The sequence below is a fragment of the Ranitomeya imitator genome, chromosome 5 (genome assembly GCF_032444005.1).
Source record: "Ranitomeya imitator isolate aRanImi1 chromosome 5, aRanImi1.pri, whole genome shotgun sequence".
NCBI classification, from domain to species: domain Eukaryota; kingdom Metazoa; phylum Chordata; class Amphibia; order Anura; family Dendrobatidae; genus Ranitomeya; species Ranitomeya imitator.
The window spans coordinates 617933106-617957426 of NC_091286.1; the positions used below are offsets into that span (position 1 = coordinate 617933106).

The 24321-nt window shown below is 46.5% G+C and overlaps 1 protein-coding gene across 6 annotated transcripts in view; it reads left to right on the forward strand.

Moving 5' to 3' along the window:
• The window catches only part of RNF144A (ring finger protein 144A), a 126602-nt gene that overhangs the window by 30847 nt on the left and 71434 nt on the right, over positions 1-24321 (forward strand). For all 6 annotated transcript variants that reach the window (XM_069728056.1, XM_069728060.1, XM_069728058.1 and 3 more), the window contains exons 3-4: positions 6064-6168; positions 7882-7942. In XM_069728056.1, coding sequence (XP_069584157.1) covers positions 6064-6168; positions 7882-7942 — 166 coding nt within the window. The remainder of the gene's footprint in view (positions 1-6063; positions 6169-7881; positions 7943-24321) is intronic.

Below are 24321 nucleotides of genomic sequence, written 5' to 3' on the forward strand. Positions count from 1 at the left end.
ATTTTCCTTCACTTCTGTAAATACTTCAGTGTTATATGAAGTCACGTCCTGCAGTCATAGAAGTCTGTGAATGATTAGGGCTTGTAGAGCTCTAAGCAAATAGCAGTATCCCGGCCATTGGGGGTGTCCGTATATACCTGACTTACACCCGCCAATATCAATGCTTTCGGCCAACTATCTAATGTGTGTAGGCTGCCCAGACAGATGATTGTTGGGGAAGATAAGGATCCGGCACGCCTGATTTCGGACTTCTGATTATTTTGTTCCCCGAGAGATAAGTCTTCGCTAGTGATGAGCAAGTGTACTCGGTACTCGGATTTTCCAAGCATGCTCGGGTGTTCTCCGAGTATTTTGGCATGCTCGTAAATTTAGTTTGTGTCACCGCAGCTGCATGATTTACGGCTGCTAGACAGCCTGAACACATGTAAGAGTTTCCTGTTTGTTAGGAAATCCCCACATGTATTCAGGCTGTCTAGCAGCTGCAAATCATGCAGCTGCGACGACTCAAACATAATCTCCGAGCATGCCGAAATACTCGGAGAACACCCGAGCATGCTCGGGAAAACCCGAGTGCCGAGTACACTCGCTCATCACTAATGTCTAGTGGCAGTTCTCTTATCTGCTGAACGAGCACTCCTCTGTACGAGAGTGGGGTGAGATAGCTGCCAGCCGAATAATGGGCAAACCATCGTTCATCTGTCATCGAGCTGAGGAGTATGGGGGGCTTTATTGCTAAAGGAACGCAAAGACCTGGCCATCACCTATGAGATCAGGAGTTCTAGGTATGGGCTTTTTAGAACGTATAATGTTGCACTCCCACATAATCCTTCTAGACCAAAACCTACCGTACTTTGAGTTCAGTCTGGTCAATAGGAGCCTATGGATTAATTTAATTTACGGTATATGTCTGGCGCGGACACGGTGTGAACTCATGAAAAGGACTCGTCCTCTAATATTGCCTAATTTGAAAAAAGGGTGCATGGTGATAATAACATAAAGCAACACATATTCCTTTCATACACACACACACCGCCAATCCTCTGTACTGCTATTGATGTCTCCTAATGGTATCCTGGCCTCTTCTTCTGGCAGGGGCTCCAGGTCACCACTGTGGCCAGTCAACAGCTAGTGATTGACTGCAGCACACACGTTTCGTTTGAGCAAGAAGAAAGATGTAGGAGAATGTTTCTTCTAACTCAGAAGGAACGTAACTGGTAGCCACTGATTACCTGCAGCGGTAACCTAATGTCCTTGCTAGAAAAAAAAAGGAGGCAGGGGAGACCAACAGGGGATACAGTCAGCCGGACGGAGGAGCGTCCAATAGGTGAATAGTTGGGTTTTTTTTATGTTAAAACCACCATTGGACCATTTTTAAATGAAGCAAAGTAGGGAACAAACCCTTTGAAGAACCCATTTCTCTTAGTAGGTACATTTAAAAGTTTTCAGGGAAAAAAATGTAAACATATAGCTTTTGGTTTGTCGGCCACATGATCTTCGTCATGGGTTGCCAACCAGAGCTGTGGAGTCAGTAAACCAAGCCACCGACTCCGACTCCACCAACATGGACACTGACTCCGACTCCACAGCCCTGTTGCCAACTGTATAGAAATTTCAGGACAGTCCGTTAAAATAGAGTACGTTTCTGTAATTTCCGTAAAAAAAATTTAAGGCATCCGTGTTTTTTTTATGAAGCAGAAGAAACTTATACAGGTTATTTTGACTGTAATTATCATTATGTTCCAGTTTGCTGTGGATGCAGATCATAGATGCTGTCAGAAGCTTTTGGGCCTCCCCTCAGGCTCGAGGGCCCAGGAGCAGCTGCTATATTTGTAGTATTATATGACGGACATGGTAGTGAAATTCTGACTGCAAAAAAATGGATTCCTTCGTGAAGAGAGTCTGAATCAATGGACATCATCTGGCAGATGTCCGCTCACTTATCGTGGCAATTATATCCCGAAATAATCTCTTTTTGTATAGGCCCCAGTTGTTTTTGCTTCTATTTTTTGTTTTCCTCACAGAGAATCCCTGATGTTGTTTTCTTTTCGGAGCCGGACAGCTGCACACATTTATAATAGAAGTACGGGGAGCCTATATTCCATGGGGCAGATGATGCTGAAATCTGCGGGACCCCGGGAGACATATCTCCCCTGTGTGGTAACCGGACTGAATAGAATTCACTTCTTAATTACAGTTAATTACAGTAATTCACTGAGGACGTGCAGCTTGTGTGGACAGAGACGAAATTTCCAGCTGCATCAGCGAAGGAACAGACTCCGCAGCGCTCGCTGACTGCATATTAAGAAGTTCTCTGTACTTCCCTGGCAACCATGGACACCATGTCAACACTTCTCCCTGGCACCAATCTCTTACCCTGCTTGGCATGCCGGCCAGCCTGATAACCAGGGTAAACAGGCCGATTCCCAGGGCTAATTGTCCCATACACAAAGCTTGTCTCATTCTCAGCTCTTACTAGTGGGGGTGGGGGAGTCAGAGATGTTGCTGGTGTGGATCTCCTTCAGGAATCTTGGGTGGACCTGGTGAGGGGGAGTCTTGCAGCTCCTGTAGAAAATCATACTTTGTTCCACATAGTGTATTAGGATCCCTCCATATTGCTCTTCCAGGAGCTTTTATGACCTCCCACTGTATATACATAGACATTAAAGGGGTTTCCCACTACTCAGGCATCCCCTTCTCCCTTGCTAAATTCCCCTTCAGTAATTAGCACTGGGGCCCTGGGTTCAAATCCCACCAAGGACAACATCTGCAAGGAGTTTGTATGTTCTCCCCGTGTTTGCGTGGGTTTCCTCCGGGTTCTCCGGTTTCCTCCCACACTCCAAAGACATACTGATAGGGAGTATAGATCGTGAGCCGAGTCGGGGACAGTGATGATGATGTCTGTTAAACTCTGTGGAAATAATGGTGCTATATAAGGGAGTAAGATGAATAAGATGACAGCCTTTACTCATCTCCACTGGCATTGGCTATCAGCTTTCGATTCACTCTCATTTTCTGCAGATGTAACTGATATTCCGGGGAAGTAAAAAAACTAGCAGCAGGTCTCCCTTCTTTCAAGTGTCTGTCCCTTTAAAACAAAGTTGGCCCCTTTAGAGCTATAACAGCTTCCGTTCTTCTGGGAAGACGTTATTTACACAAGATTTTGGGATGAATGGTTGTGGGAATTTTTACCCATTCATGCTGGAGTATTTGAGAAGCAGACATGATGTTGGGGGAGAGGTCGGGCTGACAACCTCCATTCTGTTTCATCCAAAAGTGTTAGATAGGGTTGAAATTGGGGCTCGGTGCGGCTTGTCATGTTTTTCCACATCAAGCTCGCCCAACTGTGTCTTTATGACCCTTGCTTTGTGGCATCAGCTTTACACCACTCCATCCGACCATTGACATTGTGTTTGGTGATGTAAGGCTGCATGCAGCTGCTTGACTATGAAGCTCCCAGCGGGGGGCGCAGCGTTTTTGCTGATGTTAATACCCGAGTAAGATTGGACTCTGCATTTAAGGAGTCAGCAGAGTGTTGGTGACTTTTATGCCCTCTGCTTCTCAGCACTTGGCTGTGTGCTTAACCTTTACTGGTTATTATAGGTGGGAACCCCTCCACAATAAAAAATGATGTGGGGTCCCCCCTATATTTACTAACCAGGAAAGGCTAAACAGAAATCTGGGGGCTGATATTAATAGGCTGGAACGGGGCTGTGGATATTGGCCCCATGGGGACTGCCTGCAATTTCATGCAATAAAATGCTATTTAATTATTTAAAAATCATACAATGTGATTTTTTTAATATTTTTACTTTTAGATTCTGTCTCACAGTTGAAGTGTATCTGTGATAAAAATTACAGACCTCTCCATCCATTGTAGGTGGGAAAAGTTGCAAAATCGTCAGTGTACCAAATACTTATGTTCCCCACTGTATATCACACGTGGACACGGTTGGCAGCGGTAGAGGTTTTTCCAGCATCGGTAATATCCGGATGTGTGAAGGGGGCATATTTGTAATTTATCTGACTGGGTAGAGTCTAAATGTGTTGTCTTGGGTTAATAATATGGAAATTACTTACCGGTAATTCAGTATTTTCTTTGCTATAAAAACTCCTACATGAGATTTGAAGCAGGACTCCGACTTGCAAGAAGCACAAGCGCTATATAAATGAGCTGTGGTACTAATCTCCAGGAATCTGCCACTTCTCGGTGCCAGGATAAACCTCCTGTTATTCGGCCAAGTTTTTCTTGGCGTACAAAGTAATCACAAGGCACTTTCTTACAGTCATACATTATGACAATACGCTAAAAAAAGAGAGCATGGACCGCACCTCCAAAAATCATACATTGATCTAATGCCGCTGGGCAAAAATATATAACTGAATATGAGGTTCATGATCAGAATGTTAAACTAAGAAACTCACGTTCAGTTTTATATATTTTTGCCCAGCGGCATTAGATCAATGTATGATTTTTTTGGAGGTGCGGTCCATGCTTTTTTGTTTTGGATGAATACATTATGACAATGCTTAAACTTTCATGGACAAAGTCTGGTATTGGATTAGTTAGGTGGGATGCGCTGTGTAATGCGCATCGAGGTGAGCTTGACCCCCTTGGTATTATTTATTCGTAGGTAACTATATAGATTCTATCTAAGGATTATATACTTGTATTATTTCAAGATTTTGCCTTAGATATTGTACTGGACGTCTTGTGGGGTTGATTGGCAACATATAGAAGTTTTGGTGGCTGTAAGCATCAACGTCCAGATTCTTATAGAATCCTTCCTGGCCTAATTTTTTACATTCTCTCGGTGTTAAAAATACACCGCAATCTGAACAGCTCGATTGAATGACACTTGGTCCTAGTGAAGTCCTTTTTTTCTATTGTAGTGCAGCGGTAGCACCATATGCAGTGATGAGGCAGTGACCCAGCAAAGTTCAAAGCAAAACATCTCTTTAATGTTCAATTCAAAACACACAGCACACAATATCCTCCGGATCGCAGCCGGGAACAAGACAGTCCACCTCCGGATCGCAGCCAGGCACATATCATCTGGATTACAGTCACTAAAAACGCCAGTCCACCTCTGACCTTTTGCCGTGGGCGACTGCACCGCCGTGTTAATGTTCTTCTCACAGCATTACACAGTACACGATATCCTCCGGATCGCAGCCAAGAACCATATCCTCCAGTTTAGAGTCACCAAACACGCCAGTCCACCTTCTGAGACCAGTTGCCGTGGGCAACTGCACTGCTATGTACACTGTGGGTGCCAGGCGTTTCAGCTCCCCTGGCTGTTTGGCTCCAATGGCCTGTGTTGCCTCACACAGGCGGAGCTCTGCAGAGCCGACTGCTCTGTACTTCTCCAAACACCAGACTGACACCGACTCTGACCCTGACATACCCAACTAGCAACCTGTGGCCTACAGCCACATGGAAAACCCGGCCAGGAATGAAACGGACTGCACCAATACCATCTGCAGTCTGTTTGAAAACACCAAAGCCCAGAGCAGGTTTTCCCTAAATCTGCCTTGGACAACCAGCATGTCCAAGACCTATACTCACTTTAGTCTGCATTGCAACCACAGCTACGCCTGTGACTGCAACACCCTCTCATGGTCTCAATACGCCACCGTGCGCATCCTGGGGGGAACATACAGTGACCCTCACATGTAACACCAGTCACTGCCTTACATGATGTACAAAAAATACGGCGGTGTGAATGCAGCCTTAGCATCATAAACATAATTTGTATATATTTTACAGTATATACAGCGATTAAAAAATAAGAAGGGGTTAAAACGACTTTTCGCTGCAACACTGTTTGTCATATATTTCTCATTCACGTCACCTCTTCTGACCTGAGAGTAACTTGTACATCGGGGTGTTGGATATTTGCTCAAGTCCTGGTATCGGTGGTTGAAGCAGCAACGTCCAAGTCACTCCTGATTAATACGTTATGTCTCTTTAAGACGTTTCCTAGAATTAATATTTCCTGCATGTACTAATATCACAGCACGTAATGAGATGAAGAAGATTTTTCCTTTTCTTTCTTATAACAGTGTTTGAAACAATACGTCGAACTTCTGATCAAGGAAGGTTTGGAAACTGCTATCAGCTGCCCTGATGCCGGTTGTCCGAAGAGAGGCCATTTACAAGAGAACGAGGCAAGTGGTCGCCACAACTTTCCGCACTTCATATTTGTTGATGGAATCAATTCTGGTAGACTGAAATGGGCAATAAAAGTCACTAAGTAGGCACTTAATACAAGCTTAGCACTATGGCGGCAAGTCCCAGCCCCACCGCAGATCTTCTGATTCCTACGACGCCACTAGTTCCGGTCATTAAACCTGCCAGAATTTCCAGACATAATTCTGATGCCATGATATGAGATCCAGGCTCCGGCATTGCACTTTGTAACGACTCTATACAGAGCATCTCACCTGCTTGTTATATATATTGCGACTACAGCTGGGAGTCACATGCATCAGAGGTCATCCGTCTCCACCTAAACACAGATTTAAAGGGAATCTGTCACCAGGTTTTTGCTGCCACATTTGAATACAGCATAATGTAGGGGCAGAGCTCCTGATTCCAACAATGTGTCACTTACTGAGCTGCTAGTCGCACTTTTGATAAAATCCCTGTTTTATCTGCTGCAGATCTACTAGCTGGGCTGTGTCTAACCCCGCCCTCATCAGTGATTGGCAGCTTTTTCCTTTGCACAGTGTACACAGAAAGCAGCCAATCAGTGGTGGAGGCGGGGTTACTGAAAATATAAAGGACTACATGACAGCAGGTTTACTAGTTTGCTAGTGATGATCTCCTGCTAATTAAACACTGATTTTATCGCAACTAAAGCACAGAGCCCAGTAAGTGACATATTGCTGGAATCAGGGACTCTGACTTTACATTATGCTGCTCTCAGATTAGGTAGCGCAAACCTGCTGACAGATTCTCTTTAACTGGGTGCACAGTTATGTAAGTGGATTAGCCACCCCATAAAAAGCATACCTTTACTATATTAACCCTTGCCTTAAGTGTCCATACAGCACTGTTTAATCAAAATTATAGGTTGTCTGTTGCTCTGCCGGCGTGGCCCAGAGCTCAGTGCACTGTCTACCACCATGTTAGCATGACACGGCCCCTCCATACATCTATCCATAACTTGCCTACAGAGAGCAGTCCCGGAAAAAAAAGCCTCTGCTGAGAGACTAGTCGCCTCTGATGGACTGCAGCGGTGGCCGGTACCTTAGTCAATGAGCAGTGCATAATACAATGAAAAATCCCTCATTCTCGAGAACGGAAATCATTTTTAATAAGAGGCATATTGCAAATGTACTTGTTTGTAGAAGCATTTTGCAATTTTACTGATATAAGAGAGTGAGACAAAAGTGATGATTTAGTAATGCAGTTACTCAGGTTCTTGCCTAATTGCATTAAAAATGATCTGTCATCTCCGTCAGTCAGTAATAGCAGGCGTTTATTCTCGGATGTGAGTTTTATCCAATTTATTCTCCTTATATGAAGAATGATGGGCGGCACGGTGGCGCAGTGGTTAGCACTGTATCCTTGCAGCACTGGGGTCCTGGGTTCAAATCCCACCAAGGACAACATGTGCAAGGAGTTTGTATGTTCTCCCCAATAGCAGAAAGAAGGATCGGGCATGTTGGATTTCAATATGTCCTATCCATTATTCTCAAAGGAATGAAGCTGCTGGCAGAGCAGAGAGGTCTATCGAAGACTCAATCCCGTCTCCCCGTTGCGCGTGCATGCATGTTTATATGGGGTAGAGTCGGGAAGGATAGCTCTCCGGCTGACGGCAATCTTAGGTGTATGGCATCCTCTACTTAATATAATCTATCTTATTTTTTTCACAGATTGAATGCATGGTTGCAGTGGAAATAATGCAAAGATACAAGAAATTACAGTTCGAAAGAGGTACCTGATTTTTAACTCTAAAGGCTTTTTTTGGCCAGTCCGAACAATTGTTTCTATAGATCCATAGGTTTTGGTTGAGCGAGTAAGTGTCCATACCTCAGGTACAGCGGGGGCAGATGATTCGGAGAGACACTTACTACAGTCAATGGTTTGCTCCTTTGGTCTCTAGTCTTGGCTCTTTACCTGTTGGAAAACTACAACTCCCAAACCCAACTTAGGGTTGTTGTTTTGTAGGAACTTGGAGACTTTGCTTTATTCATGAATTGTCTGTTACTGACCACATCTCCAAGAATTATTGGTAGCGTCGCATTAAAAACTATAGACACCTTTTGACATAGGAAAAAAAAACATTTTGATATCGTTATTGTATACCTTTAGTTAATAAAATGCTGCTGAGTCTCAGTCTGCAATCTTTACTTCTTTACTGATTTGCAGTTTGCAGCCTGATCCATGTGTTAGATTTTTCTGTTATGGGAGTGCCCCTCCCAGTAATACAGGCTGGCCTGTGTCTCCAGGGCGCTGGAATTTTCACTAGCTAATATATCATCACAGTTTTTGTCCTGCAATTTCCTCTCCGTGTGCTTGACACCTTTACTACAGCCGGTTATATTTTCACTCCTTGAGACGCTGTGGAGTTCTGTGTACAACCCCCATCCCGTCCCTGCTGCCATCTCTAATCAAATTGTACGAATTTTCGGTCTGTAATTCTTTCTCCTACTTTGATTTGCAGTTTCATATAGCAAAATTAAAATGTAACTTTTATTATATACAGTGAGGCAAAAAAGTATTTAGTCAGTCAGCAATAGTGCAAGTTCCACCACTTAAAAAGATGAGAGGCGTCTGTAATTTACATCATAGGTAGACCTCAACTATGGGAGACAAACTGAGAAAAAAAAATCCAGAAAATCACATTGTCTGTTTTTTTTTAACAATTTATTTGCATATTATGGTGGAAAATAAGTATTTGGTCAGAAACAAACAATCAAGATTTCAGGCTCTCACAGACCTGTAACTTCTTCTTTAAGAGTCTCCTCTTTCCTCCGCTCATTACCTGTAGTAATGGCACCTGTTTAAACTTGTTATCAGTATAAAAAGACACCTGTGCACACCCTCAAACAGTCTGACTCCAAACTCCACTATGGTGAAGACCAAAGAGCTGTCAAAGGACACCAGAAACAAAATTGTAGCCCTGCACCAGGCTGGGAAGACTGAATCTGCAATAGCCAACCAGCTTGGAGTGAAAAAATCAACAGTGGGAGCAATAATTAGAAAATGGAAGACATACAAGACCACTGATAATCTCCCTCGATCTGGGGCTCCACGCAAAATCCCACCCCGTGGGGTCAGAATGATCACAAGAACGGTGAGCAAAAATCCCAGAACCACGCGGGGGGACCTAGTGAATGAACTGCAGAGAGCTGGGACCAATGTAACAAGGCCTACCATAAGTAACACACTACACCACCATGGACTCAGATCCTGCAGTGCCAGACGTGTCCCACTGCTTAAGCCAGTACATATCCGGGCCCGTCTGAAGTTTGCTAGAGAGCATTTGGATGATCCAGAGGAGTTTTGGGAGAATGTCCTATGGTCTGATGAAACCAAACTGGAACTGTTTGGTAGAAACACAACTTGTCGTGTTTGGAGGAAAAAGAATACTGAGTTGCATCCATCAAACACCATACCTACTGTAAAGCATGGTGGTGGAAACATCATGCTTTGGGGCTGTTTCTCTGCAAAGGGGCCAGGACGACTGATCCGGGTACATGAAAGAATGAATGGGGCCATGTATCGTGAGATTTTGAGTGCAAACCTCCTTCCATCAGCAAGGGAATTGAAGATGAAACGTGGCTGGGTCTTTCAACATGACAATGGTCCAAAGCACACCGCCAGGGCAACGAAGGAGTGGCTTCGTAAGAAGCATTTCAAGGTCCTGGAGTGGCCTAGCCAGTCTCCAGATCTCAACCCTATAGAAAACCTTTGGAGGGAGTTGAAAGTCCGTGTTGCCAAGCAAAAAGCCAAAAACATCACTGCTCTAGAGGAGATCTGCATGGAGGAATGGGCCAACATACCAACAACAGTGTGTGGCAACCTTGTGAAGACTTACAGAAAACGTTTGACCTCTGTCATTGCCAACAAAGGATATATTACAAAGTATTGAGATGAAATTTTGTTTCTGACCAAATACTTATTTTCCACCATAATATGCAAATAAAATGTTAAAAAAACAGACAATGTGATTTTCTGGATTTTTTTTTCTCAGTTTGTCTCCCATAGCTGAGGTCTACCTATGATGTAAATTACAGACGCCTCATCTTTTTAAGTGGTGGAACTTGCACTACTGCTGACTGACTAAATACTTTTTTGCCCCACTGTATAATTAAAGTGATACGCAATGGTGAACAATACATTTGCAGTTTGCAGCCTGGGCCAAGTTTGAGAATGTTTGTTTTCCTGTGGGATTGCCCCTCCCAGTAGTACAGGCTGGATGTGAGCTCTGTGTCACCAGGGCACTTAGATTCTCACTTGCTAATAAATCATCACAACTTCTGTCCTGCATTTTCCTCAAAATTGTGCTTCCCTCCTTTACTGCAGATGGTTGGATTTGCCCCCCATGAAATGCTTTCTCCCTTCTTCAGGCTATGGAGCTCTGTATACCACCCCTGCCCGTCCATGCTTCTATCTCTAGCACTGAGAGAGCTGAGAAGGGTGCAGGGAGCCAGAGGAGCAGGATCTTCTTCATTTGCACAGATAATGTTAGAGGGAGAGTCTGGAAGTCTCTATTTATATTAGACTGATGGACAATTCTGCCAGTATGACTTAAAGAGGTTGTCCGACCACAAAATCTCATTTTTTTTTTAGCTGATGTGTGCTGTATTTTGATATACAACATTCCTATAATTTTTTTTTGTTTCTGCCGTTCATTCCTCCTGAATTTTACTTCCACAGTGGTGATAGAGCGTCACATGTCTCCACATCACATCCACAGTGGTGATAGAGCTTCACATGTCTCCAGATCACATCCACAGTGGTGATAGAGCGTCACGTCTCCACATCACATCCACAGTGGTGATAGAGCTTCACATGTCCCCACATCACATCCACAGTGGTGATAGAGCGTCACGTCTCCACATCACATCCACAGTGGTGATAGAGCTTCACATGTCCCCACATCACATCCACAGTGGTGATAGAGCTTCACATGTCCCCACATCACATCCACTGTGGTGATAGAGCGTCACATGTCTCCACATCACATCCACAGTGGTGATAGAGCGTCACATGTCCCCACATCACATCCACAGTGGTGATAGAGCGTCACATGTCTCCACATCACATCCACAGTGGTGATAGAGCTTCACGTGTCCACATCACATCCACAGTGGTGATAGAGCTTCACATGTCCCCACATCACATCCACAGTGGTGATAGAGCTTCACATGTCTCCACATCACATCCACAGTGGTGATAGAGCGTCACGTCTCCACATCACATCCACAGTGGTGATAGAGCTTCACATGTCCCCACATCACATCCACAGTGGTGATAGAGCTTCACATGTCCCCACATCACATCCACTGTGGTGATAGAGCGTCACATGTCTCCACATCACATCCACAGTGGTGATAGAGCGTCACATGTCCCCACATCACATCCACAGTGGTGATAGAGCTTCACGTGTCCACATCACATCCACAGTGGTGATAGAGCTTCACATGTCCCCACATCACATCCACTGTGGTGATAGAGCGTCACATGTCTCCACATCACATCCACAGTGGTGATAGAGCGTCACATGTCTCCACATCACATCCACAGTGGTGATAGAGCTTCACGTGTCCACATCACATCCACAGTGGTGATAGAGCTTCACATGTCCCCACATCACATCCACTGTGGTGATAGAGCGTCACATGTCTCCACATCACATCCACAGTGGTGATAGAGCGTCACGTCTCCACATCACATCCACAGTGGTGATAGAGCTTCACATGTCCCCACATCACATCCACAGTGGTGATAGAGCTTCACATGTCCCCACATCACATCCACTGTGGTGATAGAGCGTCACATGTCTCCACATCACATCCACAGTGGTGATAGAGCGTCACATGTCCCCACATCACATCCACAGTGGTGATAGAGCGTCACATGTCTCCACATCACATCCACAGTGGTGATAGAGCTTCACGTGTCTTCACATTACATCCACAGTGGTGATAGAGCGTCACATGTCTCCACATCACATCCACAGTGGTGATAGAGCTTCACATGTCCCCACATCACATCGACAGTGGTGATAGAGCTTCACATGTTCCCACATCACATCCACAGTGGTTATAGAGCGTCACACGTCCCTACATCACATCCACAGCGGTGATAGAGCTTCACATGTCCCCATATCACATCCACAGTGGTGATAGAGCTTCACATGTCCTCACATCACATCCACAGCGGAGATAGAACTTCACATGTCTCCACATCACATCCACAGTGGTGATAGAGCTTCACATGTCCTCACATCACATCCACAGTGGTGATAGAGCCTCACATGTCCCCACATCACATCCACAGTGGTGATAGAGCTTCACATGTCCCCACATCACATCCACAGTGGTGATAGAGCTTCACATGTCCTCACATCACATCCACAGTGGTGATAGAGCCTCACATGTCTCCACATCACATCCACAGTGGTGATAGAGCTTCACATGTCTCCACATCACATCCACAGTGGTGATAGAGCTTCACATGTCTCCACATCACATCCACAGTGGTGATAGAGCTTCACATGTCCTCACATCACATCCACAGTGGTGACAGAGCTTCACGTGTCCTCACATCACATCCACAGTGGTGATAGAGCTTCACATGTCTCCACATCACATCCACAGTGGTGATAGAGCGTCACATGTCTCCACATCACATCCATAGTGGTGATAGAGCTTCACATGTCTCCACATCACATCCACAGTGGTGATAGAGCTTCACATGTCTCCACATCACATCCACAGTGGTGACAGACCTTCACATGTCCTCACATCACATCCACAGTGGTGATAGAGCTTCACATGTCCCCACATCACATCCACAGTGGTGACAGACCTTCACGTGTCTTCACATTACATCCACAGTGGTGATAGAGCTTCACATGTCTCCACATCACATCCACAGTGGTGATAGAACTTCACATGTCCCCACATCACATCCACAGTGGTGATAGAACTTCACATGTCCCTACATCACATCCACAGCGGTGATAGAGCTTCACATGTCTCCACATCACATCCATAGTGGTGATAGAGCCTCACATGCCTCCACATCACATCCACAGTGGTGATAGAGCTTCACATGTCCTCACATCACATCCACAGCGGTGATAGAGCTTCACATGTCTCCACATCACATCCATAGTGGTGATAGAGCCTCACATGCCTCCACATCACATCCACAGTGGTGATAGAGCTTCACATGTCTCCACATCACATCCACAGTGGTGATAGAGCTTCACATGTCCTCACATCACATCCACAGTGGTGATAGAGCTTCACATGTCCCCACATCACATCGACAGTGGTGATAGAGCTTCACATGTTCCCACATCACATCCACAGTGGTTATAGAGCGTCACACGTCCCTACATCACATCCACAGCGGTGATAGAGCTTCACATGTCCCCATATCACATCCACAGTGGTGATAGAGCTTCACATGTCCTCACATCACATCCACAGCGGAGATAGAACTTCACATGTCTCCACATCACATCCACAGTGGTGATAGAGCTTCACATGTCCTCACATCACATCCACAGTGGTGATAGAGCCTCACATGTCCCCACATCACATCCACAGTGGTGATAGAGCTTCACATGTCCCCACATCACATCCACAGTGGTGATAGAGCTTCACATGTCCTCACATCACATCCACAGTGGTGATAGAGCCTCACATGTCTCCACATCACATCCACAGTGGTGATAGAGCTTCACATGTCTCCACATCACATCCACAGTGGTGATAGAGCTTCACATGTCTCCACATCACATCCACAGTGGTGATAGAGCTTCACATGTCCTCACATCACATCCACAGTGGTGACAGAGCTTCACGTGTCCTCACATCACATCCACAGTGGTGATAGAGCTTCACATGTCTCCACATCACATCCACAGTGGTGATAGAGCGTCACATGTCTCCACATCACATCCATAGTGGTGATAGAGCTTCACATGTCTCCACATCACATCCACAGTGGTGATAGAGCTTCACATGTCTCCACATCACATCCACAGTGGTGACAGACCTTCACATGTCCTCACATCACATCCACAGTGGTGATAGAGCTTCACATGTCCCCACATCACATCCACAGTGGTGACAGACCTTCACGTGTCTTCACATTACATCCACAGTGGTGATAGAGCTTCACATGTCTCCACATCACATCCACAGTGGTGATAGAACTTCACATGTCCCCACATCACATCCACAGTGGTGATAGAACTTCACATGTCCCTACATCACATCCACAGCGGTGATAGAGCTTCACATGTCTCCACATCACATCCATAGTGGTGATAGAGCCTCACATGCCTCCACATCACATCCACAGTGGTGATAGAGCTTCACATGTCCTCACATCACATCCACAGCGGTGATAGAGCTTCACATGTCTCCACATCACATCCATAGTGGTGATAGAGCCTCACATGCCTCCACATCACATCCACAGTGGTGATAGAGCTTCACATGTCTCCACATCACATCCACAGTGGTGATAGAGCTTCACATGTCCTCACATCACATCCACAGTGGTGATAGAGCTTCACATGCCTCCACATCACATCCACAGTGGTGATAGAGCTTCACATGTCCTCACATCACATCCACAGCGGTGATAGAGCTTCACATGTCTCCACATCACATCCATAGTGGGGATAGAGCCTCACATGTCTCCACATCACATCCACAGTGGTGATAGAGCTTCACATGTCTCCACATCACATCCACAGTGGTGATAGAACTTCACATGTCTCCACATCACATCCACAGCGGTGATAGAGCTTCTCGTGTCCTCACATCACATCCACAGTGGTGATAGAGCTTCACGTGTCTTCACATTATATCCAGTGGTGATAGAGCTTCACATTTCCTCACATCACATCCACAGTGGTGATAGAGCTTCACATGTCTCCACATCACATCCACAGTGGTGATAGAGCACACATGTCTCCACATCACATCCATAGTGGTGATAGAGCTTCACATGTCTCCACATCACATCCACAGTGGTGATAGAGCGTCACATGTCTCCACATCACATCCATAGTGGTGATAGAGCTTCACATGTCTCCACATCACATCCACAGTGGTGATAGAGCTTCACATGTCCTCACATCACATCCACAGTGGTGATAGAGCGTCACATGTCCCTACATCACATCCACAGTGGTGATAGAACTTCACATGTCCTCACATCACATCCACAGTGGTGATAGAGCTTCACATGTCCCCACATCACATCCACAGTGGTGATAGAGCTTCACATGTCCTCACATCACATCCACAGTGGTGATAGAGCGTCACATGTCCCTACATCACATCCACAGTGGTGATAGAGCTTCACATGTCCCTACATCACATCCACAGTGGTGATAGAGCTTCACATGTCTCCACATCACATCCACAGTGGTGATAGAGCCTCACATGTCCCCACATCACATCCACAGTGGTGATAGAGCTTCACATGTCCTCACATCACATCCACAGTGGTGATAGAGCGTCACATGTCCCTACATCACATCCACAGTGGTGATAGAGCTTCACATGTCCCTACATCACATCCACAGTGGTGATAGAGCTTCACATGTCCCCACATCACATCCACAGTGGTGATAGAGCGTCACATGTCTCCACATCACATCCACAGTGGTGATAGAGAGTCACATGTCCCTACATCACATCCACAGTGGTGATAGAGCTTCACATGTCCCTACATCACATCCACAGTGGTGATAGAGCTTCACATGTCCTCACATCACATCCACAGTGGTGATAGAGCGTCACATGTCTCCACATCACATCCACAGTGGTGATAGAGCTTCACATGTCCCCACATCACATCCACAGTGGTGATAGAGCTTCACATGTCCCCACATCACATCCACTGTGGTGATAGAGCTTCACATGTCCTCACATCACATCCACAGTGGTGATAGAGCTTCACATGTCTCCACATCACATCCACAGTGGTGATAGAGCTTCACATGTCCCCACATCACATCCACAGTGGTGATAGAGCGTCACATGTCTCCACATCACATCCACAGTGGTGATAGAGCCTCACATGTCTCCACATCACATCCACAGTGGTGATAGAGAGTCACATGTCCCTACATCACATCCACAGTGGTGATAGAGCTTCACATGTCTCCACATCACATCCACAGTGGTGATAGAGAGTCACATGTCCCTACATCACATCCACAGTGGTGATAGAACTTCACATGTCCTCACATCACATCCACAGTGGTGATAGAGCGTCACATGTCTCCACATCACATCCACAGTGGTGATAGAACTTCACATGTCTCCACATCACATCCACAGTGGTGATAGAGCCTCACATGTCCTCACATCACATCCACAGTGGTGATAGAACTTCACATGTCCTCACATCACATCCACAGTGGTGATAGAGCTTCACATGTCTCCACATCACATCCACAGTGGTGATAGAGTCTCACATGTCTCCACATCACATCCACAGTGGTGATAGAGAGTCACATGTCCCTACATCACATCCACAGTGGTGATAGAGCGTCACATGTCTCCACATCACATCCACAGTGGTGATGGAGCCTCACATGTCTCCACATCACATCCACAGTGGTGATAGAGAGTCACATGTCCCTACATCACATCCACAGTGGTGATAGAACTTCACATGTCCTCACATCACATCCACAGTGGTGATAGAGCGTCACATGTCTCCACATCACATCCACAGTGGTGATAGAGCCTCACATGTCTCCACATCACATCCACAGTGGTGATAGAGCGTCACATGTCCTCACATCACATCCACTGTGGTGATAGAGCGTCACATGTCTCCACATCACATCCACAGTGGTGATAGAACTTCACATGTCCTCACATCACATCCACAATGGTGATAGAGCGTCACATGTCCCTACATCACATCCACAGTGGTGATAGAGCTTCACATGTCCCCACATCACATCCACAGTGGTGATAGAACTTCACATGTCCCCACATCACATCCACAGTGGTGATAGAGCGTTACATGTCCCCCATCACATCCACAGTGGTGATAGAGCGTCACATGTCCCCACATCACATCCATAGTGGTGATAGAGCTTCACATGTCCCCACATCACATCCATAGTGGTGATAGAGCCTCACATGTCCCTACATCACATCCACAGTGGTGATAGAGCGTTACATGTCCCCCATCACATCCACAGTGGTGATAGAGCGTCACATGTCCCCACATCACATCCACAGTGGTGATAGAGCTTCACATGTCCCCACATCACATCCATAGTGGTGATAGAGCTTCACATGTCCTCACATCACATCCACAGTGGTGATAGCGCGTCACATGTCCCCAAATCACATCCACAGTGGTGATAGAGCTTCACATGTCCTCACATCACATCCACAGTGGTGATAGAGCCTCACATGTCCCTACATCACATCCACAGTGGTGATAGAGCTTCACATGTCCTCACATCACATCCACAGTGGTGATAGCGCGTCACATGTCCCCACATCACATCCACAGTGGTGATAGAGCTTCACATGTCTCCACATCACATCCACAGTGGTGATAGAGCTTCACATGTCCTCACATCACATCCACAGTGGTGATAGAGCTTCACATGTCTCCACATCACATCCACAGTGGTGATAGAGCACACATGTCCTCACATCACATCCACAGTGGTGATAGAGCCTCACATGTCTCCACATCACATCCACAGTGGTGATAGAGCCTCACATGTCTCCACATCACATCCACAGTGGTGATAGAGCCTCACATGTCTCCACATCACTTCCACAGTGGTAATGGAGATTCATCTGTCCATACATCACATCCACAGTGGTGATAGAGCCTCACATGTCTCCACATCACATCCACAGTGGTGATAGAGATTCACATGTCTCCACATCACATCTACAGTGGTGATAGAGCCTCACATGTCTCCACATCACATCTACAGTGGTGATAGAGATTCACATGTCCATACATCACATCCACAGTGGTGGTAGAGCTTCACATGTCCTCACATCACATCCACAGTGGTGATAGAGCCTCACATGTCTCCACATCACATCTACAGTGGTGATGGAGATTCATCTGTCCATACATCACATCCACAGTGGTGATAGAGCCTCACATGTCTCCACATCACATCCACAGTGGTGATAGAGATTCACATGTCTCCACATCACATCCACAGTGGTGATAGAGCCTCACATGTCTCCACATCACATCCACAGTGGTGATAGAGCTTCACATGTCCTCACATCACATCCACAGTGGTGATAGAGCCTCACATGTCTCCACATCACATCCACAGTGGTGATAGAGCTTCACATGTCCTCACATCACATCCACAGTGGTGATAGAGCCTCACATGTCTCCACATCACATCCACAGTGGTGATAGAGATTCACATGTCTCCACATCACATCCACAGTGGTGATAGAGCTTCACACGTCTCCACATCACATCCACAGTGGTGATAGAGCCTCACATGTCTCCACATCACATCCACAGTGGTGATAGAACTTCACATTTCCCCACATCACATCCACAGTGGTGATAGAGCCTCACATGTCTCCACATCTCATCCACAGTGGTGATAGAGCGTCACATGTCCCTACATCACATCCACAGCGGTGATAGAGCGTCACATGTCTCCACATCACATCCACAGTGGTGATAGAACTTCACATTTCCCCACATCACATCCACAGTGGTGATAGAGCCTCACATGTCTCCACATCTCATCCACAGTGGTGATAGAGCGTCACATGTCCCTACATCACATCCACAGCGGTGATAGAGCGTCACATGTCTCCACATCACATCCACAGTGGTGATAGAGCGTCACATGTCTCCACATCACATCCACAGTGGTGATAGAGCTTCACATGTCCCCACATCACATCCACAGTGGTGATGGAGCGTCACATGTCCTCACATCACATCCACAGTGGTGATAGAGCTTCACATGTCTCCACATCACATCCACAGTGGTGATAGAGCTTCACATGTCTCCACATCACATCCACAGTGGTGATAGAGCGTCACATGTCCCTACATCACATCCACAGTGGTGATAGAGCTTCACATGTCTCCACATCACATCCACAGTGGTGATAGAGCCTCACATGTCTCCACATCACATCCACAGTGGTGATAGAGATTCACATGTCTCCACATCACATCCACAGTGGTGATAGAGCCTCACATGTCTCCACATCACATCCACAGTGGTGATAGAGATTCACATGTCTCCACATCACATCCACAGTGGTGATAGAGCTTCACACGTCTCCACATCACATCCACAGTGATGATAGAGCGTCACATGTCTCCACATCACATCCACAGTGGTGATAGAGCTTCACATGTCTCCACATCACATCCACAGTGGTGATAGAACGTCACATGTCTCCACATCACATCCACAGTGGTGATAGAGCTTCACATGTCCCCACATCACATCCACAGTGGTGATGGAGCGTCACATGTCCTCACATCACATCCACAGTGGTGATAGAGCTTCACATGTCTCCACATCACATCCACAGTGGTGATAGAGCTTCACATGTCTCCACATCACATCCACAGTGGTGATAGAGCGTCACATGTCCCTACATCACGTCCACAGTGGTGATAGAGCTTCACATGTCTCCACATCACATCTACAGTGGTGATAGAGCTTCACATGTCTCCACATCACATCCACAGTGGTGATAGAGCCTCACATGTCTCCACATCACATCCACAGTGGTGATAGAGATTCACATGTCTCCACATCACATCCACAGTGGTGATAGAGCTTCACACGTCTCCACATCACATCCACAGTGATGATAGAGCTTCACATGTCCCCACATCACATCCACAGTGGTGATAGAGCCTCACATGTCTCCACATCACATCCACAGTGGTGATAGGACGTCATATGTCCTCACATCACATCCACAGTGGTGATAGAACTTCACATGTCCCCACATCACATCCACAGTGATGATAGAGCTTCACATGTCCATACATCACATCCACAGTGGTGATAGAGCCTCACATGTCTCCACATCACATCCACTATGGTGATAGAGCTTCACACGTCTCCACATCACATCCACAGTGGTGATAGAGCTTCACATGTCCTCACATCACATCCACAGTGGTGATAGAGCTTCACATGTCCTCACATCACATCCACAGTGGTGATAGAGCGTCACATGTCCCTATATCACATCCACAGCAGTGATAGAACTTCACATGTCTCCACATCACATCCACAGTGGTGATAGAGCCTCACATGTCTCCACATCACATCCACAGTGGTGATAGAGCTTCACATGTTCCCACATCACATCCACAGTGGTGATAGAGCTTCACATGTCCTCACATCACATCCACAGTGGTGATAGAGCCTCACATGTCTCCACATCACATCCACAGTGGTGATAGAGCTTCACATGTTCCCACATCACATCCACAGTGGTGATAGAGCTTCACATGTCCTCACATCACATCCACAGTGGTGATAGAGCCTCACATGTCTCCACATCACATCCACAGTGGTGATAGAGCTTCACATGTTCCCACATCACATCCACAGTGGTGATAGAGCTTCACATGTCCTCACATCACATCCACAGTGGTGATAGAGCCTCACATGTCTCCACATCACATCCACAGTGGTGATAGAGCTTCACACGTCCCTACATCACATCCACAGTGGTGATAGAGCCTCACATGTCCCCACATCACATCCACAGTGGTGATAGAGCGTCACATGTCTCCACATCACATCCACAGTGGTGATAGAGCCTCACATGTCTCCTCATCACATCCACAGTGGTGATAGAGATTCACATGTCTCCACATCACATCCACAGTGATGATAGAGCTTCACACGTCCCCACATCACATCCACAGTGGTGATAGAACTTCACATGTCCCCACATCACATCCACAGTGGTGATAGAGCTTCACATGTCCATACATCACATCCACAGTGGTGATAGAGCTTCACATGTCCATACATCACATCCACAGTGGTGATAGGGCGTCACATGTCCCTACATCACATCCACAGTGGTGATAGAGCGTCACATGTCTCCACATCACATCCACAGTGGTGATAGAGATTCACATGTCTCCACATCACATCCACAGTGATGATAGAGCTTCACACGTCTCCACATCACATCCACAGTGGTGATAGAGCTTCACATGTCCCCACATCACATCCACAGTGGTGATAGGGCGTCACATGTCCCTACATCACATCCACAGTGGTGATAGGGCGTCACATGTCCCTACATCACATCCACAGTGGTGATAGCGCGTCACATGTCCCCACATCACATCCACAGTGGTGATAGAGCTTCACATGTCCTCACATCACATCCACAGTGGTGATAGAGCTTCACATGTCCCCACATCACATCCACAGTGGTGATAGAGCTTCACATGTCCATACATCACATCCACAGTGGTGATAGATAATCACATGTCTCCACATCACATCCACAGTGGTGATAGAGCTTCACATGTCTCCACATCACATCTACAGTGGTGATAGAGCGTCACATGTCTCCACATCACATCCACAGTGGTGATAGAGCTTCACATGTCCCCACATCACATCCACAGTGGTGATAGAGCTTCACATGTCCCCACATCACATCCACAGTGGTGATAGAGCTTCACATGTCTCCACATCACATCCACAGTGGTGATAGAGATTCACATGTCTCCACATCACATCCACAGTGGTGATAGAGCCTCACATGTCTCCACATCACATCCACAGTGGTGATAGAGCGTCACATGTCCCTACATCACATCCACAGTGGTGATAGAGCCTCACATGTCCCTACATCACATCTACAGTGGTGATAGAGCTTCACATGTCTCCACATCACATCCACAGTGGTGATAGAGCGTCACATGTCCCTACATCACATCCACAGTGGTGATAGAGCCTCACATGTCCCTACATCACATCCACAGTGGTGATAGAGCTTCACATGTCTCCACATCACATCCACAGTGGTGATAGAGCGTCACATGTCCCTACATCACATCCACAGTGGTGATAGAGCCTCACATGTCCCCACATCACATCCACAGTGGTGATAGAGCTTCACATGTTCCCACATCACATCCACAGTAATGACAGTGTCACATATCCCCACACCACATCCACAGTGGTGATAGAGCATCACATGTCCCTACATCACATCCACAGTGGTGATAGAGCTTCACATGTCTCCACATCACATCCACAGTGGTGATAGAGCTTCACATGTCCCCACATCACATCCACAGTGGTGATAGAGCTTCACATGTCTCCACATCACATCCACAGTGGTGATAGAGCGTCACATGTCCTCACATCACATCCACAGTGGTGATAGAGCCTCACATGTCTCCACATCACATCCACAGTGGTGATAGAGCTTCACATGTTCCCACATCACATCCACAGTGGTGATAGAGCTTCACATGTCCTCACATCACATCCACAGTGGTGATAGAGCCTCACATGTCTCCACATCACATCCACAGTGGTGATAGAGCTTCACATGTTCCCACATCACATCCACAGTGGTGATAGAGCTTCACATGTCCTCACATCACATCCACAGTGGTGATAGAGCCTCACATGTCTCCACATCACATCCACAGTGGTGATAGAGCTTCACACGTCCCTACATCACATCCACAGTGGTGATAGAGCCTCACATGTCCCCACATCACATCCACAGTGGTGATAGAGCTTCACATGTCCATACATCACATCCACAGTGGTGATAGAGCCTCACATGTCTCCACATCACATCCACAGTGGTGATAGAGCGTCACATGTCCTCACATTACATCCACAGTGGTGATAGAGCTTCACATGTCCTGACATCACATCCACAGTGGTGATAGAGCTTCACATGCCTCCACATCACATCCACAGTGGTTATAGAGCGTCACACGTCCCTACATCACATCCACAGTGGTGATAGAGCTTCACATGCCTCCACATCACATCCACAGTGGTGATAGAGCGTCACATGTCCTCACATCACATCCACAGTGGTGACAGAGCGTCACATGTCCCCACATCACATCCACAGTGGTGATAGAGCTTCACATGTCTCCACATCACATCCACAGTGGTGATAGAGCCTCACATGTCTCCACATCACATCCACAGTGGTGATAGAGCTTCACATGTCCCCACATCACATCGACAGTGGTGATAGAGCTTCACATGTTCCCACATCACATCCACAGTGGTTATAGAGCGTCACACGTCCCTACATCACATCCACAGCGGTGATAGAGCTTCACATGTCCCCATATCACATCCACAGCGGTGATAGAGCTTCACATGTCCTCACATCACATCCACAGCGGAGATAGAGCTTCACACGTCCCTACATCACATCCACAGTGGTGATAGAACTTCACATGTCTCCACATCACATCCACAGTGGTGATAGAGCTTCACATGTCCTCACATCACATCCACAGTGGTGATAGAGCCTCACATGTCTCCACATCACATCCACAGTGGTGATAGAGCCTCACATGTCTCCACATCACATCCACAGTGGTGATAGAGCCTCACATGTCCCCACATCACATCCACAGTGGTGATAGAGCTTCACATGTCCTCACATCACATCCACAGTGGTGATAGAGCCTCACATGTCCCCACATCACATCCACAGTGGTGATAGAGCTTCACATGTCTCCACATCACATCCACAGTGGTGATAGAACTTCACATGTCTCCACATCACATCCACAGTGGTGATAGAGCTTCACATGTCCTCACATCACATCCACAGTGGTGATAGAGCCTCACATGTCTCCACATCACATCCACAGTGGTGATAGAGCTTCACATGTCTCCACATCACATCCACAGTGGTGATAGAGCTTCACATGTCTCCACATCACATCCACAGTGGTGATAGAGCTTCACATGTCCTCACATCACATCCACAGTGGTGACAGAGCTTCACGTGTCCTCACATCACATCCACAGTGGTGATAGAGCTTCACGTGTCTTCACATTATATCCAGTGGTGATAGAGCTT